The 20,563-nt window shown below is 33.6% G+C and overlaps 2 protein-coding genes across 5 annotated transcripts in view; one reads left to right on the top strand and one right to left on the bottom strand.

Moving 5' to 3' along the window:
- The first annotated feature begins 1,993 nt into the window (after window positions 1-1,993).
- LOC6648641 lies at window positions 1,994-6,284 on the top strand. The gene is made up of 8 exons (XM_047011138.1): window positions 1,994-2,493; window positions 3,101-3,276; window positions 3,369-3,464; window positions 3,765-3,905; window positions 3,961-4,178; window positions 4,292-4,683; window positions 4,736-5,289; window positions 5,369-6,284. The coding sequence occupies exons 1-8, from the start codon at window positions 1,994-1,996 to the stop codon at window positions 6,091-6,093; spliced, it is 2,802 nt and encodes a 933-aa protein (XP_046867094.1). The 3' UTR covers window positions 6,094-6,284.
- Window positions 6,285-12,056: 5,772 nt separating this feature from the next.
- Window positions 12,057-20,563, bottom strand: part of LOC6648639 (blood vessel epicardial substance) — a 34,876-nt gene continuing 26,369 nt past the window's right edge. Inside the window, exons 7-8 of one of the 4 annotated variants that reach the window (XM_023178952.2) lie at window positions 13,661-13,693; window positions 12,057-12,140 (exon numbers count right to left, since the gene is read on the bottom strand). In XM_023178952.2, the coding sequence (XP_023034720.1) occupies window positions 12,076-12,140; window positions 13,661-13,693 (98 nt within the window). In that variant the 3' untranslated portion in view covers window positions 12,057-12,075. Of the gene's footprint in view, window positions 12,141-13,660; window positions 13,694-15,533; window positions 15,639-18,929; window positions 20,221-20,563 lie in introns of those variants that run through there. The other 3 variants (XM_002071052.4, XM_023178953.2, XM_023178951.2) reach the window with 3 other exon arrangements.

The following is a 20,563-nucleotide window of genomic DNA, read 5'->3' as shown; positions in this document are numbered from 1 at the left end:
CAGCGGCTAAAGGGGTATAATCAGTTAACACTAAACACAAATTGGGGGTGTTAGTTAGCAACAGTCTGCTCGTTCAGCACATTCAGCACTCGACGTTCATTGGCTTAAGCATTAAATCAATATTGAAGATAGATAGATATGACAAAAATTAATGCAATTTAAAGGGCATGCTTTACAGAATTTGTAAAAGGCCACAAAATGTATCTAACGAGTAGAATGAAGCAGTTGGATATATTATATATTCGTGATCAGCATAAAGTAGACATGTCTGTCTGTCCGTATCAAGTTTTGTCTTCTTTTCATTGAAATCGCCTTTAATATCAAATCAAAATCAAAAATATTGTTAAGCATTCGTTCATGAAAGCTTCAACTCTATTTTTATTTATTATGGCAGCATTTTTAAATCCGTTAAAGATTGCTTTCTAAGTAAAATATATTGTAATAATATATTTATTAGATTGCTGGACTGGGTTATAAGATTATTGCAGCTTGAGACGTCTCTGAAGACGTATGGGAATTCTATTCATTGATTTCCATGCTCCCAAAATGAAAATCACTAAGGATACTATGAAAAAGGCAGAAAAAGAATGACAATTGGAGAGAGAGAGAGAGAGAAAGAGAAAAACAGAGAAAGGACAGATAGAGAGAGAGAAAGAGAAAAACAGAGAAAGGTAAATTAATTTTCTAGTGTGTTTCTTGAAAGCACAGACATTAAGCGACCGGAAGTCACTGTTGGCACAAAACGGAAGTTGCAAACGTCGACTTTTCTTTGCTGCCACAGCACAGTGGATTAATCCACTTAATTTTGCAAATTAAATATATGTACATAGATAAGCCATATGCAGATATATGTTTATTAATTTTGCTCAATTGTATTTTCTATGAATATTTAAATGAATTAAACATTACATATTTTTAAACTAAAGACATCAAAACTATATATGAACTATACATATAGTAAGTAAAAACTACAAGAATTGATCTTTATTTGGTATACTTTTAATAGCTTTTATATCTACAATTTATTACTTAGAAGTTTACGATATTTTTCCACTATGCAAATGAGCAAATCAGTTTAACTTTTGGGAACCCAACAAAATTGATGTCTGGACCACACAGTGCAGTGGTTTAACCTATTTCCTTGACTTCTTTTGCACTAGATACTGAAAATTTAATGCAAAATTAATTAGTTTTAGTAAGAAAGGCCATGTGTGCAGGGTATATGCAAGTCGGTGTAACGATTTACCAACATTATTTAACTAAAACTAACGAAATATTTAGATAACGAATAAGAGATATTAGAGATAAAGAAATATTCCCCAGTTGTTGCAACCGCATTAAGTTCTTTAACTATAAATTGTAAAATTCAAATAAAGTTATATTACCTATTTTATAACACTAAATTATACGGTCACACTTTTATTAAATTATTAGTATACATTAGTTAACAAATTAGTTTATTTAAATATCAAATGAAAACTGCCTAAGCTATGTAGAAGATTAAGATTTTCCTATGCCCAAAATTTGGAAAATTTATTGTTTCCTATGCCATTTGTCGGCTTCATTTGGATGTAATTCTCAACTGGTTCAAGCATTAAAACAGGCAGATAAAATATGATAAAGTTTTCCAATCTGCTTCAATAAGGTCATTGTCCATCTCTGCACTGCCAACGGTTAACTGAATATTAATCTACCCCGTTTTGGGCAAGGATATGACAAAGGACGAGAACATCCGAGCAATGTGATTAACCCGAAGCAATTCCGAGCTCAGTTGCTGTTTCCTCTTTCGTTATAATTTGTGAATTGTTAGTTAGTCTAGCTGTGACACTTTGACGTACTAGACGTTGAATGGGTAGACATTGAAGCGAATATAATTTTGAATTTTAACATCATTAGCTGTTCGCTTTAGTTTCGGGTTTGCATTTTTTAAGCGCTTTTTGTGTGTGTGCCTGTGTTTTTTGTTGTTGTTGTTGTTTCTTTTTTTTTTGGTAATATGAGAGATTATCCTTCAATGCCAAATGTGTTTCGGGTGGCTTCCACCCAAAACATTAATCAATTGGCCTTAAATGGCAGTAAAGATAATCCCTATAACAATAATAATACTGTTCGATCAGTTAATCATTTTAACAACGAGAATCAGCGAGATATGCAACAACAATTGGGAATGCATCAATTAATGAATATCGGAACAATTGAACGAAATCAATCATCCCAGCCAGTTCAAGCCCAGCAGCAGCCAGGAGTTATCAATACAATTACTGGAAGTATTCCAGCAACTGGACTCTCACCTTCAATGGCGGGCAATTTCAATCATCTGCGACTGAATAATCTTGAATATCAGAAAAAAAGTAAAAGCAACACAAATGACCATCAAAAGCGGCTCGATATCACACCTGAGCAGAGCGGTGGATCACCAAATGCTAATGGCGGCTGGACTGGCTTGACATACACTAGTCGAGGTTATCTATGGCTTCTTACACCTGTTGCAGCCAGGTGAGTGTAGTAATGGACTATCTAGCACAATCTGGACCCTAGCACAAATAGCAATCGAAAGTTGAAGAGAAGCTTCAATGCGGCTGATTTAGGTTTAGGTTAGTTAGGAATTCGGTGGAAAATTTAGTCCCTTAATGTGCGTTAAGAGGAAGACCAAAAATTAACTTGTTGAATTGACAAAAAGGAGACAGAATGATCTCCTAACCCTTTAATGCTCGTGAGCTTTTAATAGATTGTCATAAAATGTAACAAACAATGAGAACTAATACCATTTTGAAAATTTGGAAAATTTGTTTATGTTGGGAATAAACAAATGAAACTTTTTAACGTAAATTAATTTGTGCCTTGAGGCAGTCTTAGTCGTTAGAAGGAAAGTAACTACTTGTACATGAAATTAATTTAGCCAAATCAGAACCAGCAATTACATTCTGTAAGAAATCATAATCATAATGTCTGAATAATTTAAAGAATCTCCATCAAATCGTGATGGTAACAACGATTGTTTATTCCTTATGTATGTATGTATGAATCGGTTTCTTAAACTTAAACCTATTCCCTTTGAAATGTATTTTCTTGTTTGTCTCTTGGCCAATTGATCTTTTTGTAGCATTTCCATGGCCATTGTTATCGCTGCCTTGGCTGGTCCGCAGTGGCTTTTTACCGAAGAGAAATTAACCAATTTCAACTACAATGGTACAGCCAATTTGCATGCATTGGATGATGGTGTCTATATTACGAAATATACAAAATCCAGTCTCTGGATTATATGCACAACATTGCCAGGTGAGTTGGACACCCAGAAAAGTTTTAATTGTGATTTGTTCAAAGGAGATTGGAGATTTGATGACTGTTTTTTCACTTCTATTCACTGGCAGGCCTCGACATCGATACGTATAATTGTATAAAAATCGATTATTTCCCCAAGGAAGGTTATCAGGCGGATACTCAGGACTCTACGCCTGCAATAACTTGTAAGTTTTCTTTTCTCACCATTCATTTTATCGAAAGTATCAGTCAAAATATAATAACAATCAACCAAATAACATATTTGCACAATTTTTTGCCCTAAAAAGTATGCTATATTTTCTGAAATTTACAAAATATCATGAAATATTGGCTTAAATTGGCCAAGATATCAAATCCATTACATTTCAATAAGAAAGTGAATGTATTCCTAATAAACTTTTATATATTACATAATCAAAACCTTTGAAAAATTGAGTCATAGAGAAATATGTATTTCTTTTTTCTTTGTTGTTCCTTTTTTTTAGACGCTGTAACCAAGTCTTGTCCAATATTTCTGGCTGCTGGTATATTATTGCTCATCAGTTTTATTGTTTTTCTAATACCAACATGTTCGCATCAGAATAATCTATATTATTTTGCGGCTGGTATACTATTTATTATAAGCGGTAAGTAACAACGAAAAACATTTACACACAAAAATTTAGTTTATATATTTTTCAGGACTCATTATGCTTATTGGACTAGTTGCCTACATATCTGTTCTTAAATCTGAAATAGGTTCTAAATTACGACCACGTTCCAGCTTACAGCCGGCTCTATTTAAAGTCACTTATGGCCAGAGTTTTTTTCTATTTGTCTTTGGTTTCATAGCCACAGAATTCGTTGGTGTTCTAAATATATTTCTGTATATTAATTTGCAAGAGATTAGCTATTACAGTGTAAGTAGACAGCATTTTTTCCCTATTTCTGTCTCAAAGTCTTTTGAATTTGCCAACAAGAAGATCTCTTGGGAGATGTTTAGAAAAGTCTAAACTATCGAATCAAATTGCAGAGTCTACCTTGCTTTAGTGCCACGACTAATGTACAGGCGAAAATCAATGAGGGACGACATCCTTTGACTGAATCATATAGACGATTTAAGCAACCAGCAGCAGCGACTACAGCAAATGCATCTAATCATAATGGACTGAGAACTGCTGTGACTCGTAATTGTCGGATAACAGATCAAAGGGTATCCGTCCATCCACCAATCGTGGCACAACGTCCATCTGCAATGCGTAATGGAAGTAATGCCCGAATGCATCAGATTCATGACATTAACGAAGGACGTTTCAATCAGACCCTTCCGGGTGCCTATTCATGTCGCAAACATCTCAATGGCAAGACTGGCAATTATGGTGATGGAAATTTCGATATCTATTTGCACAATGATTTCGATCGACAGTGAGTAAAGATCTACGCCATAAAAAATAAAAACAAAACCATAAATGTAATTGATCTGTGATGACATTTTACTGCTTAGTTTCTATTTCGAAAAGCCAGCTGTGTCCAAGTGTAATTTGCATTCTCGCAGCTTTGCCAAATCACTGAATGAACTCTGCACCGATCATCTGTCATCTCAAGATGTATTTGCTGTTCCTCCACCACCGCCAACATTTGCTGACTTGCCGCAGGAGTTTCCATTGACACGATCAGTGTCCACTACTACAGACATTTTTACATCTACTCATCCATCGAATAACGCTAAGGAAAATAATCTAATGCACGAGCAGGAGCAATCGCGTTTTAGTAGTCTAAAACGTGGTTTGATCAAGACCAAAGATGAGCTATTCCAGGAGATATGTCGGCAAACAGGTGTACGTAGTAAGCGCAAGGATATTGCAGGACATCTCGTCGAGAAACCGAATCAGAAAAATACTCAAGCCAAGGATCAGGTGAATCAAGTCTATGATGTCGACCAGGATCATGATGATGAGCATGGCTTTAAAAACTTTCGCATAGCTAACAGTGTCAATACTCTGGATGAGGATCAGCTTTATGTTGTGGGTGGTAGGTTATGGCCCACTCACACACACACACACACACACACACGCACACACATACATACTTATTAATGACTTTATTTCAGATCACGTTGAATTGATTATGCCACGACGCTCCTCCATGAATGTCGATGCCCAGTTCGCTCCTGTTGCAGTCCAATCGATGCGAAGACTTCATTCGAATTTATCCTTGCATTCGTCGCAAGCCACACAAGCCGAGGCAGCCTGGCCACAAGTTCGTTTTACACCCACCACGGAAATGCGCAACAGTTGCACATTGCCTCGCTGCTTCTTACGCCGATCGGCCATTGGAAGCCAGGATAGTCTCGGATCGCTCCAAAGTAATGGTCAGCAGACCAACAGACTCTCACAATTGAAGCTGGCGGCAAATCAACAAAATCAATACCTTTCCACATTGACCCTACCACAGACGGGAGAGTCATCAGTCCAATGGCCAGCCACCATATCATCATCGTCACCGGCCAAACCCTTCCAGGCGAATCGCCAATATCCACAGCATCCACAGCATCCACAGCATCCACAGCCCATGTATACGGCAAGTGCAAATGTAGCCAGTTCCAGTTCCAGTTCCAATGGCAACCATCAACATAACATTAATAATAGTAGTAATCAAAAATTTAAAAGAGCCTACGCTTTCGATGATAATCAACGGCAATGTGGCTCAAGTGCTGAGGCCTTCGACCTGGATGAAATTGAACGGGAACGTCGCCGATCACATGCCAGTCTCTTTGGTTTGACTCAGAACTTGGCTCGCGGGGAATACGATCTCTTCAATGGTACAGCCGTTTAATTTAGCCAAAATGAATTCAATATCACTGCCAAAATATAGTTCAAATAAATCAATCAATCTTCATGCTAACATATTCGTAAATTAAGATACAATTCATAATAAATACATATACTTACTAGCATATACATATCTAGCAACTACAACTACAGTCGATTCTCGTTAATTCAAACCTGCGATAATTCGAACCTCTCTGTAATTCGAAGTTATCACGAGTCCCCTACAAAATCTCTTGATATTTCGAATTTTGTCCATACATTTTTATACACTCGGTAATTCAACCAAAAAAATTATTGCTACGTCGCGGTAATTCGAAATCATATGGTCAAACCCTCGATAATTCGGAGAGCTGTAACACCCCAAACGATTCTCAACTGCTTTAAAAAATCGGGGTTTGAAAAAGAAGATCAGGACAATTCTCAAATAATTATGGATATTGAAGAACCAACTATTGTACCAGTAGTTGACTTCAGCGGTGTGAGTTTTTCTGAGTATGTTGAAGTGGATGAAGATGTTGCTGTCTCAGGATCACTAACCGATGGCGAAATTTTATCTCTGACCGATACAAATGAAACGAGCAACGATGAAGGCGAAGACGACATATCAGAACCTTTGGAAGAAGTATCAGTTAAGGTAGCAAGAGCCTCATTTGAGAATTTACAAAGCTTTTGCCTACAAAACGAAACTGATGAAACAGCATATCAGGCACTTTTTGTACTTAAACAAAATTATTGATAAGTCTGAGCACCAGCAATGTACTCCAAAACACTCCAAAACACTTATTAATAAGTTCTTTTCAAAGATTAATTAATTGACATTATATATATGTACAACATTAGCAGTTAAATAAAAACTTGATAATTCGAAGTTTTATTTATTTTCACTCAAAAATTCGAACCATTTAATATTTCGAACTCTCGTCAATTGGAAATATTTTAAAAGTCCCTTGAATTTCGAATTAACGAGAGTCGACTGTATAATGTTTCTAGTACGGGCAACAACAATCTCTCAATGTCTGAAATTATCTGAATAACAAGCATACACTTTAGTTGTATCCAAATTGCATTAAACGATTATTAATTATATATTTCTGCAACCAAATTATCGTGATTTTTGTCTAAGAGTCAAGCAAAAATTTTTCCCCAAATACTAAGTATTTAATATAGGGGAGAGGGCCCAGTTATGATTCGGGTTTTGAAAAACCTCAACATTTTTTCCTCAGTTCAGGGAAATGAAAAATTAAGAAGTTTTTACATTTAAATATTAACCTAACGCAACTTTTTTTTCCAAGAAAGTATGTTTATTTGAGTTACTCAAAATATTTTAAAACAGATTTAATCTGGATATCTTTTTTTACGCTGAAGTGAAAGTTTTTCACGTGAAATAACTTGCTTGCATCTTAGCGCACTTCGAATGAACATTCACGATCGAGATCTTGCAGAATATTCTCGGACAAACTGGTCTCAATATGTAAATTTCCTTTGTAATGTAAATGTTTCCACAAATACTAAGTGTTTAAATAGACCTAGACCTCGCTTTGCGTTGGGGATACGTTCCAAAAAAATACAACGCAAATCGAAACAACGCAAAGTGAATTAAGATTTTCTATAGACAACCATGGAAATATCAAAGAAAATACTAATTTCTGAAAAATGGACCAAGTAAACATTTAAAAACAAAAATTTTTGCATTCATTATTTGAAAAAAACTGTTTCCATTAAATCAAAATAACCTATTCAATTATTTTATCTTTATGAGTTTTAAGTGGCTTCGTTCACCAAAAATTTGTCCAAAGTTTGGTGAATAGCTTTTTTTTGTAAATTTAAATAAATTTCTTGGTAGCAGTTGACGTTTGCAACTGACCGTCTGGGATACCTTAAAACTTCTGTCATTGTCAGGATCATTTTTTATAAAAATCTTCATTGCTTTGTCAATCAAGCCCATCGCTGTTCTTCGAACATTTCTACTACACCTTCCCCGAGTTTTGATAGCAAGACGCAATTATAAACAGAAGTAGGTAAGCTAGATGTCAATGTTGAAAAACGTAAAACTGCCAAAAATTCAAAGGCAATGTTGGTAAAAGTTGATATTGGCGTTGCCACAATGGCTGATTTAGAAAAAAAAAAAGTTAAACACTCGAACTCACAACAACGCAACAACGAGAATATAACGACGCACAGTGAAAATTAGTACTAATAAAGCAGCGACGCAACTTCGAAAAAACGCAAAACGAAACGACGCAAAGCGAGGTCTAGGTGTATACCTATTAAAATATATTAAATTACAATTTAGTTGAGATATTACCTTTTGAAATCAGCTGGAAAAAATATACTAATCTCACACATTTATCATCGCAAAAAATGATCACAAGATCACTCAACAAAACAAAAAATTTAAGGTAAAAAAAAATTTAAAAAAATTCAATATTTATTTCAATTTTAAGTTTCACATTGGAAAGTGATCTTCTAGTTAGCATTATAACCCCGAATACCTTTTTTTTGGTTTGTTATGATTGTGCGATCCTTTCGATACTTACTTAATTGCCAATTTTAACAAATTGTGCACAAGTTTCCATTTAAGTCACTATATATGTATGTATATATTTTGTTTGGTTTTATTTTTAATGTTATTCAAAGGTACGAAATACATTAAACTTGAACTGTCTTTGTTAGTTTGCTATGTCGTTATATACATAGTTTAGTTTAGTTTAGTTTACTTTTGTTTGGTTTTTTTGTTTATTACCTCTTTGAATTTTTGTCTTATTTCTAAAACGTTGACTGTGAGCTTTAGATTAAATTAGATTTGTTTTTATTTTTGTTGTGTGTTTGTGTTCATTTTTGTTTTTACGTTGGGATCGATAGAAATATAAATACACTGAAAACTGAAAAGGGAGAGGGAAAAATCTATGAAATCGGCATCTGAGTTTTGATTTAGTTTGTTGTTGTGAAGAGAAAGAGAGAGACAGAGACAGAGAGAGAGAGAGAGGAGAAATAATTAATGCCCGTTCATGATACCAGATTTGAAACCTCTTTGAAGTTCAAGGCCAAAGGGCATTTCAATTTTCCATCCTATTTTTGCTTAAGATTTAAGTTTTATGGGTTTTTCTTTTTTTGCGTATAATTATTATAATTTTATTTATTTGCCTAGCTAAGGGTTTGAATAAACAACAACAATTGTTCATAGTTTTTAATCTGCACTTTTCTCTTATTTTTTAGTTTTTAGTTGTTGTGTGTTTGTTAACGTGTTGATTAAATCATTAAGGTCTGTCAAATGTAATGGGGCGGGGGGTGGTGGGTTTGAATTTGTCAATGCTAAGGGGTTGAGGAGAACGAGCATACATACTGACATACATATACACTTTAATATTTTACTATGCAGCACTAATTGTAAAACTTATTTAACATTAAACACTTTTTTAATGTGTATAAAAACAAAAAAAATGCATGTGGCCTGGCACTGAAATTGCTAAGGGCCGGGCTGAATTAGCATGCCCAAAAGTATGCTATACTTATTACATAGTCGGCAGGTGAGCTCAGGCCTTTAGCTATTTGTGTGGATAGGCCGGATAAAGGAAAATAATCTAGCCTAATCGAAACCAAATAAACATGAAAATTATGAATTAGTAATTCAATTCGATTCGAAATTAATCATGAAATAACATTATAAATTTGGTCAGTTTATATATATATATATATATATGTATGTATATGTGAAAGTTTGATTTATAGCTCCATTCTAATTTGGAGATTAACCACAATTCTTAATTCTCATAATCTATAAATATATGGACAATACATGCGCATATCGCACGAATATATTTATATATATATATATATAATATTTTTACACTCAACAATTTGTATGTCAATTTGAATAAAAAAATACTTATGCACTTAAATATTTTTGTTTTTTGTTTTTTGTATTTTCATTTCTGTTCATTTATTCTACAGCGTAATACATTTTCTTTTTTAGTGGGTCATCATTTTTTTTTTTTTCTTTGGGAAACAACCTTAATAGCTAATTTTCATTTCGAATTTGCAATTATTATTTGAATTCTTCTGTAAATAATTATTGAAATTAAACGTAAATGATATGAAACGACTTGGTAAAGCAATTAAAAGTTCAAGTTATTCAATTAATTTCTTAATCAACAACAATAATGAAAACAAGATAATCATGGATAACTTGTAAATAGAAACCCAATTTGCCCATTTAAGTATGCAAAAGACTATCGAACAATTTCATTTTTGAAGGCTACAAACAATGTTTGCAATGAGAAACAGTTTTTTGAGTTATTGCAAATTCAAGTCTATTGCACTTGAGAAATTTCCCTTTCAAATTCGAAACCCTAAGGTTTCAATTAAATGGGTCATTTTAATGGATTCACTTGGAAGAATTCAATAAACATGTATAGGTATTGGAAAGGGGTCGTTCTTCTTAATTTGTTACGAACTAAAACCAAAAAATTAATATACCTATTTACAAATAGAAGCCTTTTAAAGTTTTAAAGTCTGTCAATTTAAATTTGAAATAAATCTTTGAAATCTCATATATGTATATACCATAAGACTATTGATATAAGAAAGTCGCTTTAATCTTATAAAAACCAAATGGAATTTATTCATATTTTTAGAACAATTTTGAAGAACTCAGAGGGAAGAAAGTGTTTTTGCGCTATATTTTCAGAAGGCAGAAAATGAATCATCAGTTTCTAATACAAGGTGGCGCAAAAGAAATCACCCTATTGGAAGATGCCCTCATTTTTGCAAATGGCCGCCAATGTCAATTCTGTTTTGATATTTGTGGACTAGACAGATACAGAATACAAGTGATTAAGCCATGGAGCGATACACTCCCCAAGAACGCGGAATAACGCGGAAAACATTCTGAAGGACGCTTACTGTCACTGGCCCGCCAGATCGCCCGATTTAACGGTCCCGGACTTCTTTTTATGGGGTTTTTTAAAGTCCCGTGAGACTTTGGAAGCCCTCAAGAAAAATATCCGACACGAATGAGAGAAACGCTCGCCAAAGTGATGGAAAATGCCATAACACGAGCCCGTATGGCAATCAATTGGGACGGCGCCCATTTGTCCGATATCATCATCTCGACTCAACACAATTAATTCTAAAGGTATAAATAAACATCAAAGCGAAGTTTTTCAGAGCTAAACAACATCGGATAACTTCTTTTGCGCCACCCAATTTCGACCAAAAAAAATGTATATACATATAAACTTTAGATTAGCAGCAATATTGGCGAAAGTTTAGGTGGTCTGATGATTTGTAAGCCAACAAGTCTCTCAGTTTTTTAAGCAAGTCAACAAATAACTTCAGTATTTTGTCATTTTTGAATGAACTATTTCGAATACTTTTTAAAACTGTAGGTCATATCTTTTCTCAACTCTGGATATGCCTCGATCACTCCAGGGGTATATATGTACATATATGAGAACTTTCAAAATTTGTATGAGAGAACGTAGCGAATCCATTAAACATTTCAAGCAATAGGAAAAATGTTAACGTAAGTTCTTTAAATGTAATTCTAGAACAGATTTAATTTATATCCACAAGAGAAAAGTCGCAACTGAATTCAAATTTCAAAAAGGTATAAACAATTTCCAACAAAAAATGTTGATACGTTTATACAAATACATTTTATACACAATCATTTTATTTGGTGTATTTATTAATTAAATAATAAAATAAAAACAAACAATTACGACATTTTAACTTGTATTCGAATAGAATTAAAATAAAACCTCAAAACGGGGGGTTGGGGGGTACAAAAACACAGTGAATTTCTTATTTATGTATAAATGTAGGTATAACGACGCTTTGCAGGTTTTTCAGTCCCTTTTTGTTTTTTTTTTGTTTTTGTATTGCCTAAAAATACATCTAATAATACTCGATAACGCAAGTCTAAACATTTATCCACATTCTGGCGGATATCAAGTTGAATACTAAATTACCACCTCTCACACCTTCACACGGCCGTCTCATGATCAGTCTCATCGATCCGTCCCAAACGCCAAGAGTTCGGATCGCCGGCTGCAAAAACAAAAAAACAAAACAGAAATAGCCAAAAAATTAACAGTAATAATTAAATATAGGTAAATATACATATATGTATATATATGAGCAAGTAAGGCAAGTCGAGCAAATAAATTTATGATTGAATGACAGGACATTTTGAATAGAATAGAATAGAATAGAGAATACAATTAATTAACAGGAATATTTTGGAATACACAGAGAGAAACGAACTTTAAACACACAAGTGAGAATTAACTTTGACATTGAATAGTTTAATTTGAATGATCTGTTTGTCAGAGCGAGATATTGAAATTGAATGAAAGCATGCAAAGTATATTAGAAAACACACACAGACACATACACACACACACACATACACATACACAATGATCACAAACACATCATGGGTTGAAGCTCTGCCCCCCCCTTAAAGATAATTTTGGCGTCAGTTCTAAAAAAAATCTGGTTAATTTTCGAAAACAAGAAACACTTCAATTCAAATTCATTTCCAGTTTAAAGGCGTTAATGGGCGTGGCGAAATTTGAAAAAAACCTGATCGATCTGTGTACATGTTACATGGAGCCTTCATTTGAAATTTTATGGCTCTAGCATTTATAGTTTTCGATTTCTAGATGTTTAAACAGACGGACAAGACAGATGGATAAGACGTTTATTCCACTTTAACGATTCAAATTAGACAAAAATCAAGAGTTAAGTGTCAATAAGAGCGAACCGAAAATAAATAAGAGCACACTCAAAAATTTCTTTATAGAACAATTGATTGATTGTTTGATTGTCATATTGAATTATGATATAGCAATCCATTTTGGCTGATTGCCTTTAACTATCTTCTGTAACTAAACCTTGAATTCTAACTAGACAGAATGGAATAAAACATAGGGATCGATCACATTGGTTGATAACAGTGTTTGCATTTTAATAAAAATATTGCTCTGATTTCGAAGGGCTACGTAGCATAGCAGAGAGCACAAACGGACAAACGGTTGCTCTTCTGCTCTGCTCCGTAGCATACATCGTCGGAGCACAGAGCAATAGCAAGCACAAAAAACTTTCGATACGCTCTTTGTAGTTGTAGCAACAGCACAAGCATTAAGAGCGAGATGAGAGCAGAGCAAACAAAATAAATTTTTGTGCTACTGCTACGGAGCATTTCCTTTTCTGTTGCTCTCGTAGCAATTTCGTAGTCGCTCTCGTTACAACTTCGTAGTCGCTCTCATAGTAGATCTGTACTAGAGGTGGGCATGGGATGGGTGGGCTGGATTTTTGAAGGGGGAACCGCAGGTATGGGCTGAATAACCAAATTTCGAGTTGGGTGCGGGCGGGTATGGGGGGGCAGAGACCGGAAAGGAAAGAAAGGCAATTGACAGCTCACCAGGGTTTTTAATAAAGGATCTAGATTCTATATATTGAAAAATGCAAAAACACACACACACACACACATACAGACACATAAATAAACTACAATTTAAAGAGGGGGGGAGATATATGTATGTATAAATTATGCAAATACTTACCACAATCATAATACTTGGAAATCCTGGGTAAAGCTGAATTTTTCATATATTATTTTGTTGGTCGATTTTGTTGTAGGTTTTTGTTTTATTGTTGTTGTTGTTTTTATGTACGATCAGTTTATTTTGAGACAACAAAATAAAACAAACGTCACCAAAAAAAAAAAAAAGAGAAATTAAAATTCAATAAATTTTTGTAACAAAAATGAAATATGTATGTATGACTTTTCTTTTCAAGTCAAAAGATTCTGAGTGCAAAGTGAAGGGACGGAGAGTGAGATCTGTATTATTTATTTATTTATTTATATTAAAGTTTAACAATTGTATACAACTATTTAGTTGTATATTTATAGAATTTGTTATTTTTGGGTCTAGTTTTCCAGTTCAGTCTGACTGCTGATAACACATGGCATGCGAATTATTTATGCACATATCGCAGATACTTAAACTTATTAATAGAAATTTGTTTCAATTCGCACATTTGCAATATTAATTGTCTAATGATCGTTAACTTCACTAAGCGCTTGTTATACCCTTGCAGAGGGTATTATAAAATTGGTCAGATGTTTGTAACACACAGAAGGAGACGTTTCCGACCCTATAAGTATATATATTCTTGATCAGCATGAGAAGCTGAGTCGATATAGCCATGTCTGTCTGTCCGTCTGTGCGTATGCGTTTTACTCAGCCGTCTTAAGAGCTATCGGGCTGAAATTTTCTTTTCAGTGCTTTTTATTATCTGGAGCAGATCAAGTATGAAACTCATCAGGATCGGACCATTATATAATATAGCTCTAGAAGAAACATTTTCATAAAAATTGGGGTATCGCTAAGAAATTTACATATATGATAATATTGGAAATAAAACCCCAGATCCCAAAATTTGAATGTGATCGGATAAATATAACACAAGTTACAGTCAATATAATAATCGGCTCTGCTCCCAGCTCTGCCGGCAGCGCTGCTTGCTAGCTTCTTCTATATTTTTTTTTTTTTGAACTCTTGACTGATTTTTATTTATAAAGCAAAATGTTTTGAAGTTTCTACTGTAGGAAGAAATGTTTTGCTGACTATATTAACCTGCATTACTTTTTTGTATGGATAACATTTGAAAAGATCTAAATAGATTTCAATCTATTTATCTTTCGTGTCACTATTGCCTACTTAAAGGCGCAATTTTTTGCCATTTCATATTCTCAGACTTAACGATTTTAAAAAAACTTCAGAATAGATTAAGAGTAAAGTTGTAAATCTTTAAGAATATTATACATATAATTATTATAAAATATCCTTGTGCATTTGATTCATTGTCTTGCTAGTGCCTGCTGCATTTTTGAGGACATGTGATAAGCAAATAGTGCAAATAGTATTAAGGGAAATGTACATTATAAGCAAAAATATAGACTGCCAGTGCCCAACTTTATACGCTGTCTCGATTTCGAGTTTGGAATCAGAAAAATAAGTAACTTAAAATTTGTAAAAATCAAAATCAAATGTAATGAATGTGAAATTTTATCTATATATGTATGTATTTATAAAGAAATGAAGGAATAACTTGGCATTAATTGATCGTATTGAGACAGTAGCGGATCTACGGGGGGGTGAAAAAGGGTAAATTCAGAGTTTGGAGCAATCAGAGTAAGAAATTTTACTTGGTCAATCATATTTTTGACTTCGATTTCCCCCTCCAAAATCGAGCGCACGATCCGCCACTGTATTGAGATGATGTGCCGGGAATTTGTTTCAAACATTTAAGTGCCAAAACCCAATTTGAAATCAGTTATTCGAAGTTGTTCCAAAAGACACAACATCTCCCATTTCCAGTTTAAATGGGCATTCCTGGTTTGATCATATCTTCTATAAATTCAATTGACAGAGTTATATAGGGGAAAGTGGGGCAAACCGGCGCAGTCGAATTATCTTGAAATATAATAGCACGATCCAAAAAGTGATAAGTGTCCTAAGATCGCATTTTGGTAGCCTATATTTGGAAAATATACTTAGAAGTATCCAATTCGTAGTATCCGAAATTTTTGTAATTATGTAATTTTTAACCTCAATGAAGTAAGTAAGTCGTCTCGCCGACTTGGGTATACCATACACCAGGTGAAACAAATATTTAAAATTTCGAAAACCAAATGTATGTCTATTAAATGGTTTTAACAAGCCTCATACCATATGCTGTCTCGCTCACTCTACAAACACACGAGCACTCTAGCGCCGCCACTAGCCAACGGCCAATTCTACCCTTATGGATCGCGCAGCAAAATACGTTCATACGCATATTTTGTATGTTTCTTGACCGATTTCAATAAAATTTGGTAGTTTGGTTGAAATAGATAAGATTTATTAGTCTGCCAAATTTGATCACGATGGTCAAAAAATTGCAAGAGCCAATCGGTTTTTTCTAAATTATGGAGGCGGAAGTGGGCGTGGCAACATATTAAAATATATATATTCTGCGCGCATACTAAGCCAATATACATACTAAATTTGGTGACTTTAGCTTTGTTAGTTTTCAAAAAAATCAGTTTTGTTTAATTTTCGGGGGCGGAAATGGGCGTGGCAAAATTTTTAAATAGTCAATATCTGCGCGTCTATTAAGCTAACTTACATACCAAATTTAATGTCGGTAGCTTTCATAGTTTTTAAGAAAATCAGAGTTATGTAAATTCCGGGGGCGGAAGGAGGCGTGGCAAAAATTTGAAACAAACTCGATAAGCGTACATACTACACGAGACTGCATACCAAATTTGGTGGCTCTAGCTCTTATAGTCTCCGAGATCTAGGTGTTCATACGGACGGACGGACATGGCTAGATCGACTCGGTTTTTGATCCTGATCAAGAATATATATACTTTGTGGGGTCGGAGATGCTTCCTTCTGCCTGTTACATACATTTTGGCGACTTTAATATACCATTTCACCCTATGGGTGTATGGTATAAAAATCAATTTTTTTTCCCCGAGAAATGGTTTTAAAAACATTGAAAAACATTGAATAAATTTTTAATTTTCATAAGGGCAAAGTGGCGCACTAGTAGAAATTTAAAAATGGCGTTTCAAAATCATAACTATATTTGAATAAAAGTCCGATATATAAACTAATTATTGATAAAAACCGTACATTTGCCAGAATCAGACGGATCAGAATACTATATCATATAGCTGCCATACAAACGATGAAATTAACAATCATAATTGAAAGTCTAAACCAATCAACATTATTGGTGGTAAAAAAAGTTGATTCTATTAAAAAAAACGTGTAAAACGCCAATGCGCCACATTGCCCCGCGATTTTTGACACCAATTTCGGGTATGTTCGAAAAAACCGCTATAGCTTTGTAAAGGTAAAGTATATCAGGATATATGAAGGATTAAAAAAAATGCGCCGATTAGCCCCACTCTCCCCTATCAATAATGAAAGGCACGTTGAGATTTTAGAGACGCTTCAGTTGTTTTAAGCAAAGTCACGAGCATACTTTATCCTTTTTTTTCTGTAACTGAGCTAAAAGAAAAGCTAATTTGATTTTGTGTGTAAGCAAAAATCGGGCAAATTTAAAAAATATGCATTTATCGTGTGAAAATATTGGCATTAAAAATTCGAAACTATCGTTAGGTTGTCGGAGTCTCCACTTTGTGTCTTCTTGTCAATGGAAAGTCTAGTATTAGAAATTATTCACTACCGAACCCATCGAAAGAGGGTGATGGGGAAGGGCTAACTTCTAGAGAGATCTCACCTCACCTCTTTACGTTTTGGTTACCTAGATTCCATTCCCTTTTCTCTACTATGATCTGAAATGTGGCCCACATTCTCTACTTATTTTATACGGCCTCAATCAAATCCTGATTATGTATCTATATAGATTTGGTTTTGTTTAGATTTCATTATTATCATTGCTCGCTCTCTCTCTCTTTTCATACAAACCTATTTGTATAGTTTCTCTCTTTTAGCTGTTGTTGTTGTTGTCGTTTTAAACAGATAGCAATCGCCAACAACAGCTAAATTATTAAATTAAATAGAAAACACACACAACAAAAACAAAACAGCAACAACAAAAATATAAATAATATTTTTGCTAAGCGACCAAATATGTTTATCATATTAATTGTAAATTAAAATAAAAAACAAATCAATGCCATTTGTGCAAAAATAATGTTAATGATGCCAAAACGGGATTGGAGCTCTACGCGTCTGCGTGCCTAGCATAAAGAAAGAGCCATGGGAGAGCTTTAGCCGTGACACGAACCCACCCACAAACCGTGCCTAAATATTAGCATTAGGCGATTTGCTGTGAAGCTATTGTTGTTTGTTTGTTTGTTTATTTCGTTTGTTATTAATATTATTATTTAATTTCCTTTTTTTTTTTTGTTTTTCTTTTTGGCTTGTTTACATTCACATTAAATCCGCGGATTCATCTGGTATATATATATATATGTATGTAGGTATGTATATGGTATATATGTATGTATGTACATTTTACACATATGGGCAATCTTATGGGCTATGTATTATGTATTAAGTATCTCGACTATGAACGAATATCAGTGAGTTAGTTAGTGGGTATTGCTTAAGTTTTAAGTTGATCTCCGTTGCTTTCAAAATCATTTTGCAGTTAGCGTATTAATGAATTATTAAAAACAAAAAAAAACAAAAAAAAAAAATAATAATAATACATGTTCTTGTATCAAATAAATGCAATAAAGATACATCAAGAATGAAAAAAACAACGAGCAACTAAAACTAAAATTAAATATTAAGGTCCAATGTCTCAAGACTTGAAATTAGTATACAACTAACTGCTCAAAGTTTTTCACAATAGACTGAGCTGAGTTAGTTATAACTAAGTCCAGAGAGATTAGCCTTTACAAGAATTGTGATTTTTGTGGAATCGAAGAAGGAGAAGGGAAGCATGTGGGGGGAGGGGGAGGCACATTAAATTAATTTGGACAAAATTATAAATTTATTGTCATTAAAAAGCAGTGCACAGTTGTGTGTTTGAACTTAGACTTAAAACTATATTATTACGCTGGACTTTATCCATTATATATATACACAGCTATAGAAATTGGTCCACAAATCACTTGATAAACCAATTCTTATCTCAATTATCTGTTCAAGAAACAAGAAACAAAAAAGAAATGAAAGAACAAATGCTTTTTGCCTATATATGTATGTGTGATATATAAATATATATGTATATATGAACACTTAAATCTTGGTTACTGTTTATTTTGATATTATTGCCGGGACCCCTGACAAGAAATTGAAATTGCATGAACTATCTATAATATACATATACATATATATATTATAGATGGCTGAAGGTTGTAGCTTTTAATAAGGCCGATCCACTAAAGCTTTTCCTAACTTTACATGCTTTGAGCGATATTGAAAATCTAAGAATAATGTTAGAGAATAACTTGCAAGGATATGAAACTAGTATATAGTCCAGTCTTCAATTTATGTATCTACATACACTGACTTCTAAGAACTTTTCATTCAAATTTGGAAAGTATTTGAACGATTGGATACAATAATAGACTTTCGACAAATTACATTTTGTAATTAAACTAGACTAATTAATATTGATCCAAACTATATATAAATGAAAAGTCAATCCATAAACTTCTGGAATCGGTTTTGGTAAATTCTCAATAAACTCGCAAAGGGAAATACATAATTTTCTAAATATTTAAATATATTTTAAGCTTAATGACAATCAATCCAATCAGTTTTAATTTGCTGATACAGTAGAATTCGGTTATAACGACGCACAAGGACCTTGAGGACCTTTCATATAAGTGTTGTATTGGGACCAACCAATCACTCATCGAACTTCGGACGGACGTTATAAGCGGAGTCGTTATAATCGGATTCTACTGCATATTATTTTTAGATAGATTTATATGCCCTTCTTGATGAAACTGGGATCTTTATTGCCAAATTGACTTTGAAATTCATAAATTGAACCAATAAATTGATCTCCCAAAACTATAATTTCAGCTCCACAAAAGTGAAATCGGTTTCCTTTCGATAATATTCAAAAAATAATAATAAAAAAAAGTTTTCGTACACACATATTCTTAAAAAGGATAATGTCTAAAGAAAGTGTATGTTTCTGGTGGTAAAACAAACAAAAATATATATGTATATCTTTATATATGAATACTAGATGATGATATTATTGATTTGCGATGAAGCTGTTTGACGATGAGTTTACACATATGTATATGTATATATGAATGAATCTTGGGGCCTCAATTCGCCGACATTTATTTTTTTATTGTTGTTGATGTTGTTGTTGGTTGTTGTTGTTGTTGGTTGTTGATTGTTGGTAGTGTTGGTGTTGGGTGTTGTCAGTAATGGCAAGTTGAGCATACGGTCGGGTCGAATCGGATTGGATTGGATTGGTTTGTTTTGTTTTGGATTGAATTGATGATTCAATTAAAAGTGCTCTTCATTCTGGCTGCAATGTTGTTGTTGTTGTTGATCTTGTTGTTGTTCTTGTTGATGTTGTTGGAGTTGTTTATACGTGCGACCAAGTAAAGGAACATGCTCTTCTAAAATTGGATTGTAAGTAGGTGTAAATAAAACAAAGAAATGGAAACAACAAAACAAAAATAAAACAAAAAAAAACGAAAACAGAAATAAGTAAATAAATAAGACAAAATGCAAACAATTCAATCTATTACATAAATTGTTGTTGTTAATTCTACTTAGTTTAGCCATGCAAAAAGCACCTTAAAAGCATTTAGCATATGCAAGAAGAATACAAGACACAAAAGAAAGGTGAGAAATGATAGAGAGAACTAAAGAAGAAGAAGGCAGCTCTGTCATTTGGTATTATGGACATTAACCAGGCTACACAAACAAAGATGTTTTACTCTTGATAGACAAAGAACA

Source organism: Drosophila willistoni (genome assembly GCF_018902025.1).
Source record: "Drosophila willistoni isolate 14030-0811.24 chromosome XL unlocalized genomic scaffold, UCI_dwil_1.1 Seg141, whole genome shotgun sequence".
Taxonomy (NCBI): Eukaryota; Metazoa; Arthropoda; class Insecta; order Diptera; family Drosophilidae; genus Drosophila; species Drosophila willistoni.
Note: the sequence above shows the minus strand (reverse complement) of the source record. Positions and strands in the feature narration are given on the sequence as shown.

Excerpts from the sequence above, each read along its gene's own strand:
- LOC6648641 (XM_047011138.1), top strand. The coding sequence starts at position 1,994 with ATGAGAGATTATCCTTCAATGCCAAATGTGTTTCGGGTGGCTTCCACC. Across the intron at positions 3,465-3,764 it reads CTCTACGCCTGCAATAACTT|ACGCTGTAACCAAGTCTTGT; the intron begins GTAAGTTTTCTT and ends CCTTTTTTTTAG. Across the intron at positions 4,684-4,735 it reads CACAATGATTTCGATCGACA|GATCTGTGATGACATTTTAC; the intron begins GTGAGTAAAGAT and ends ATAAATGTAATT.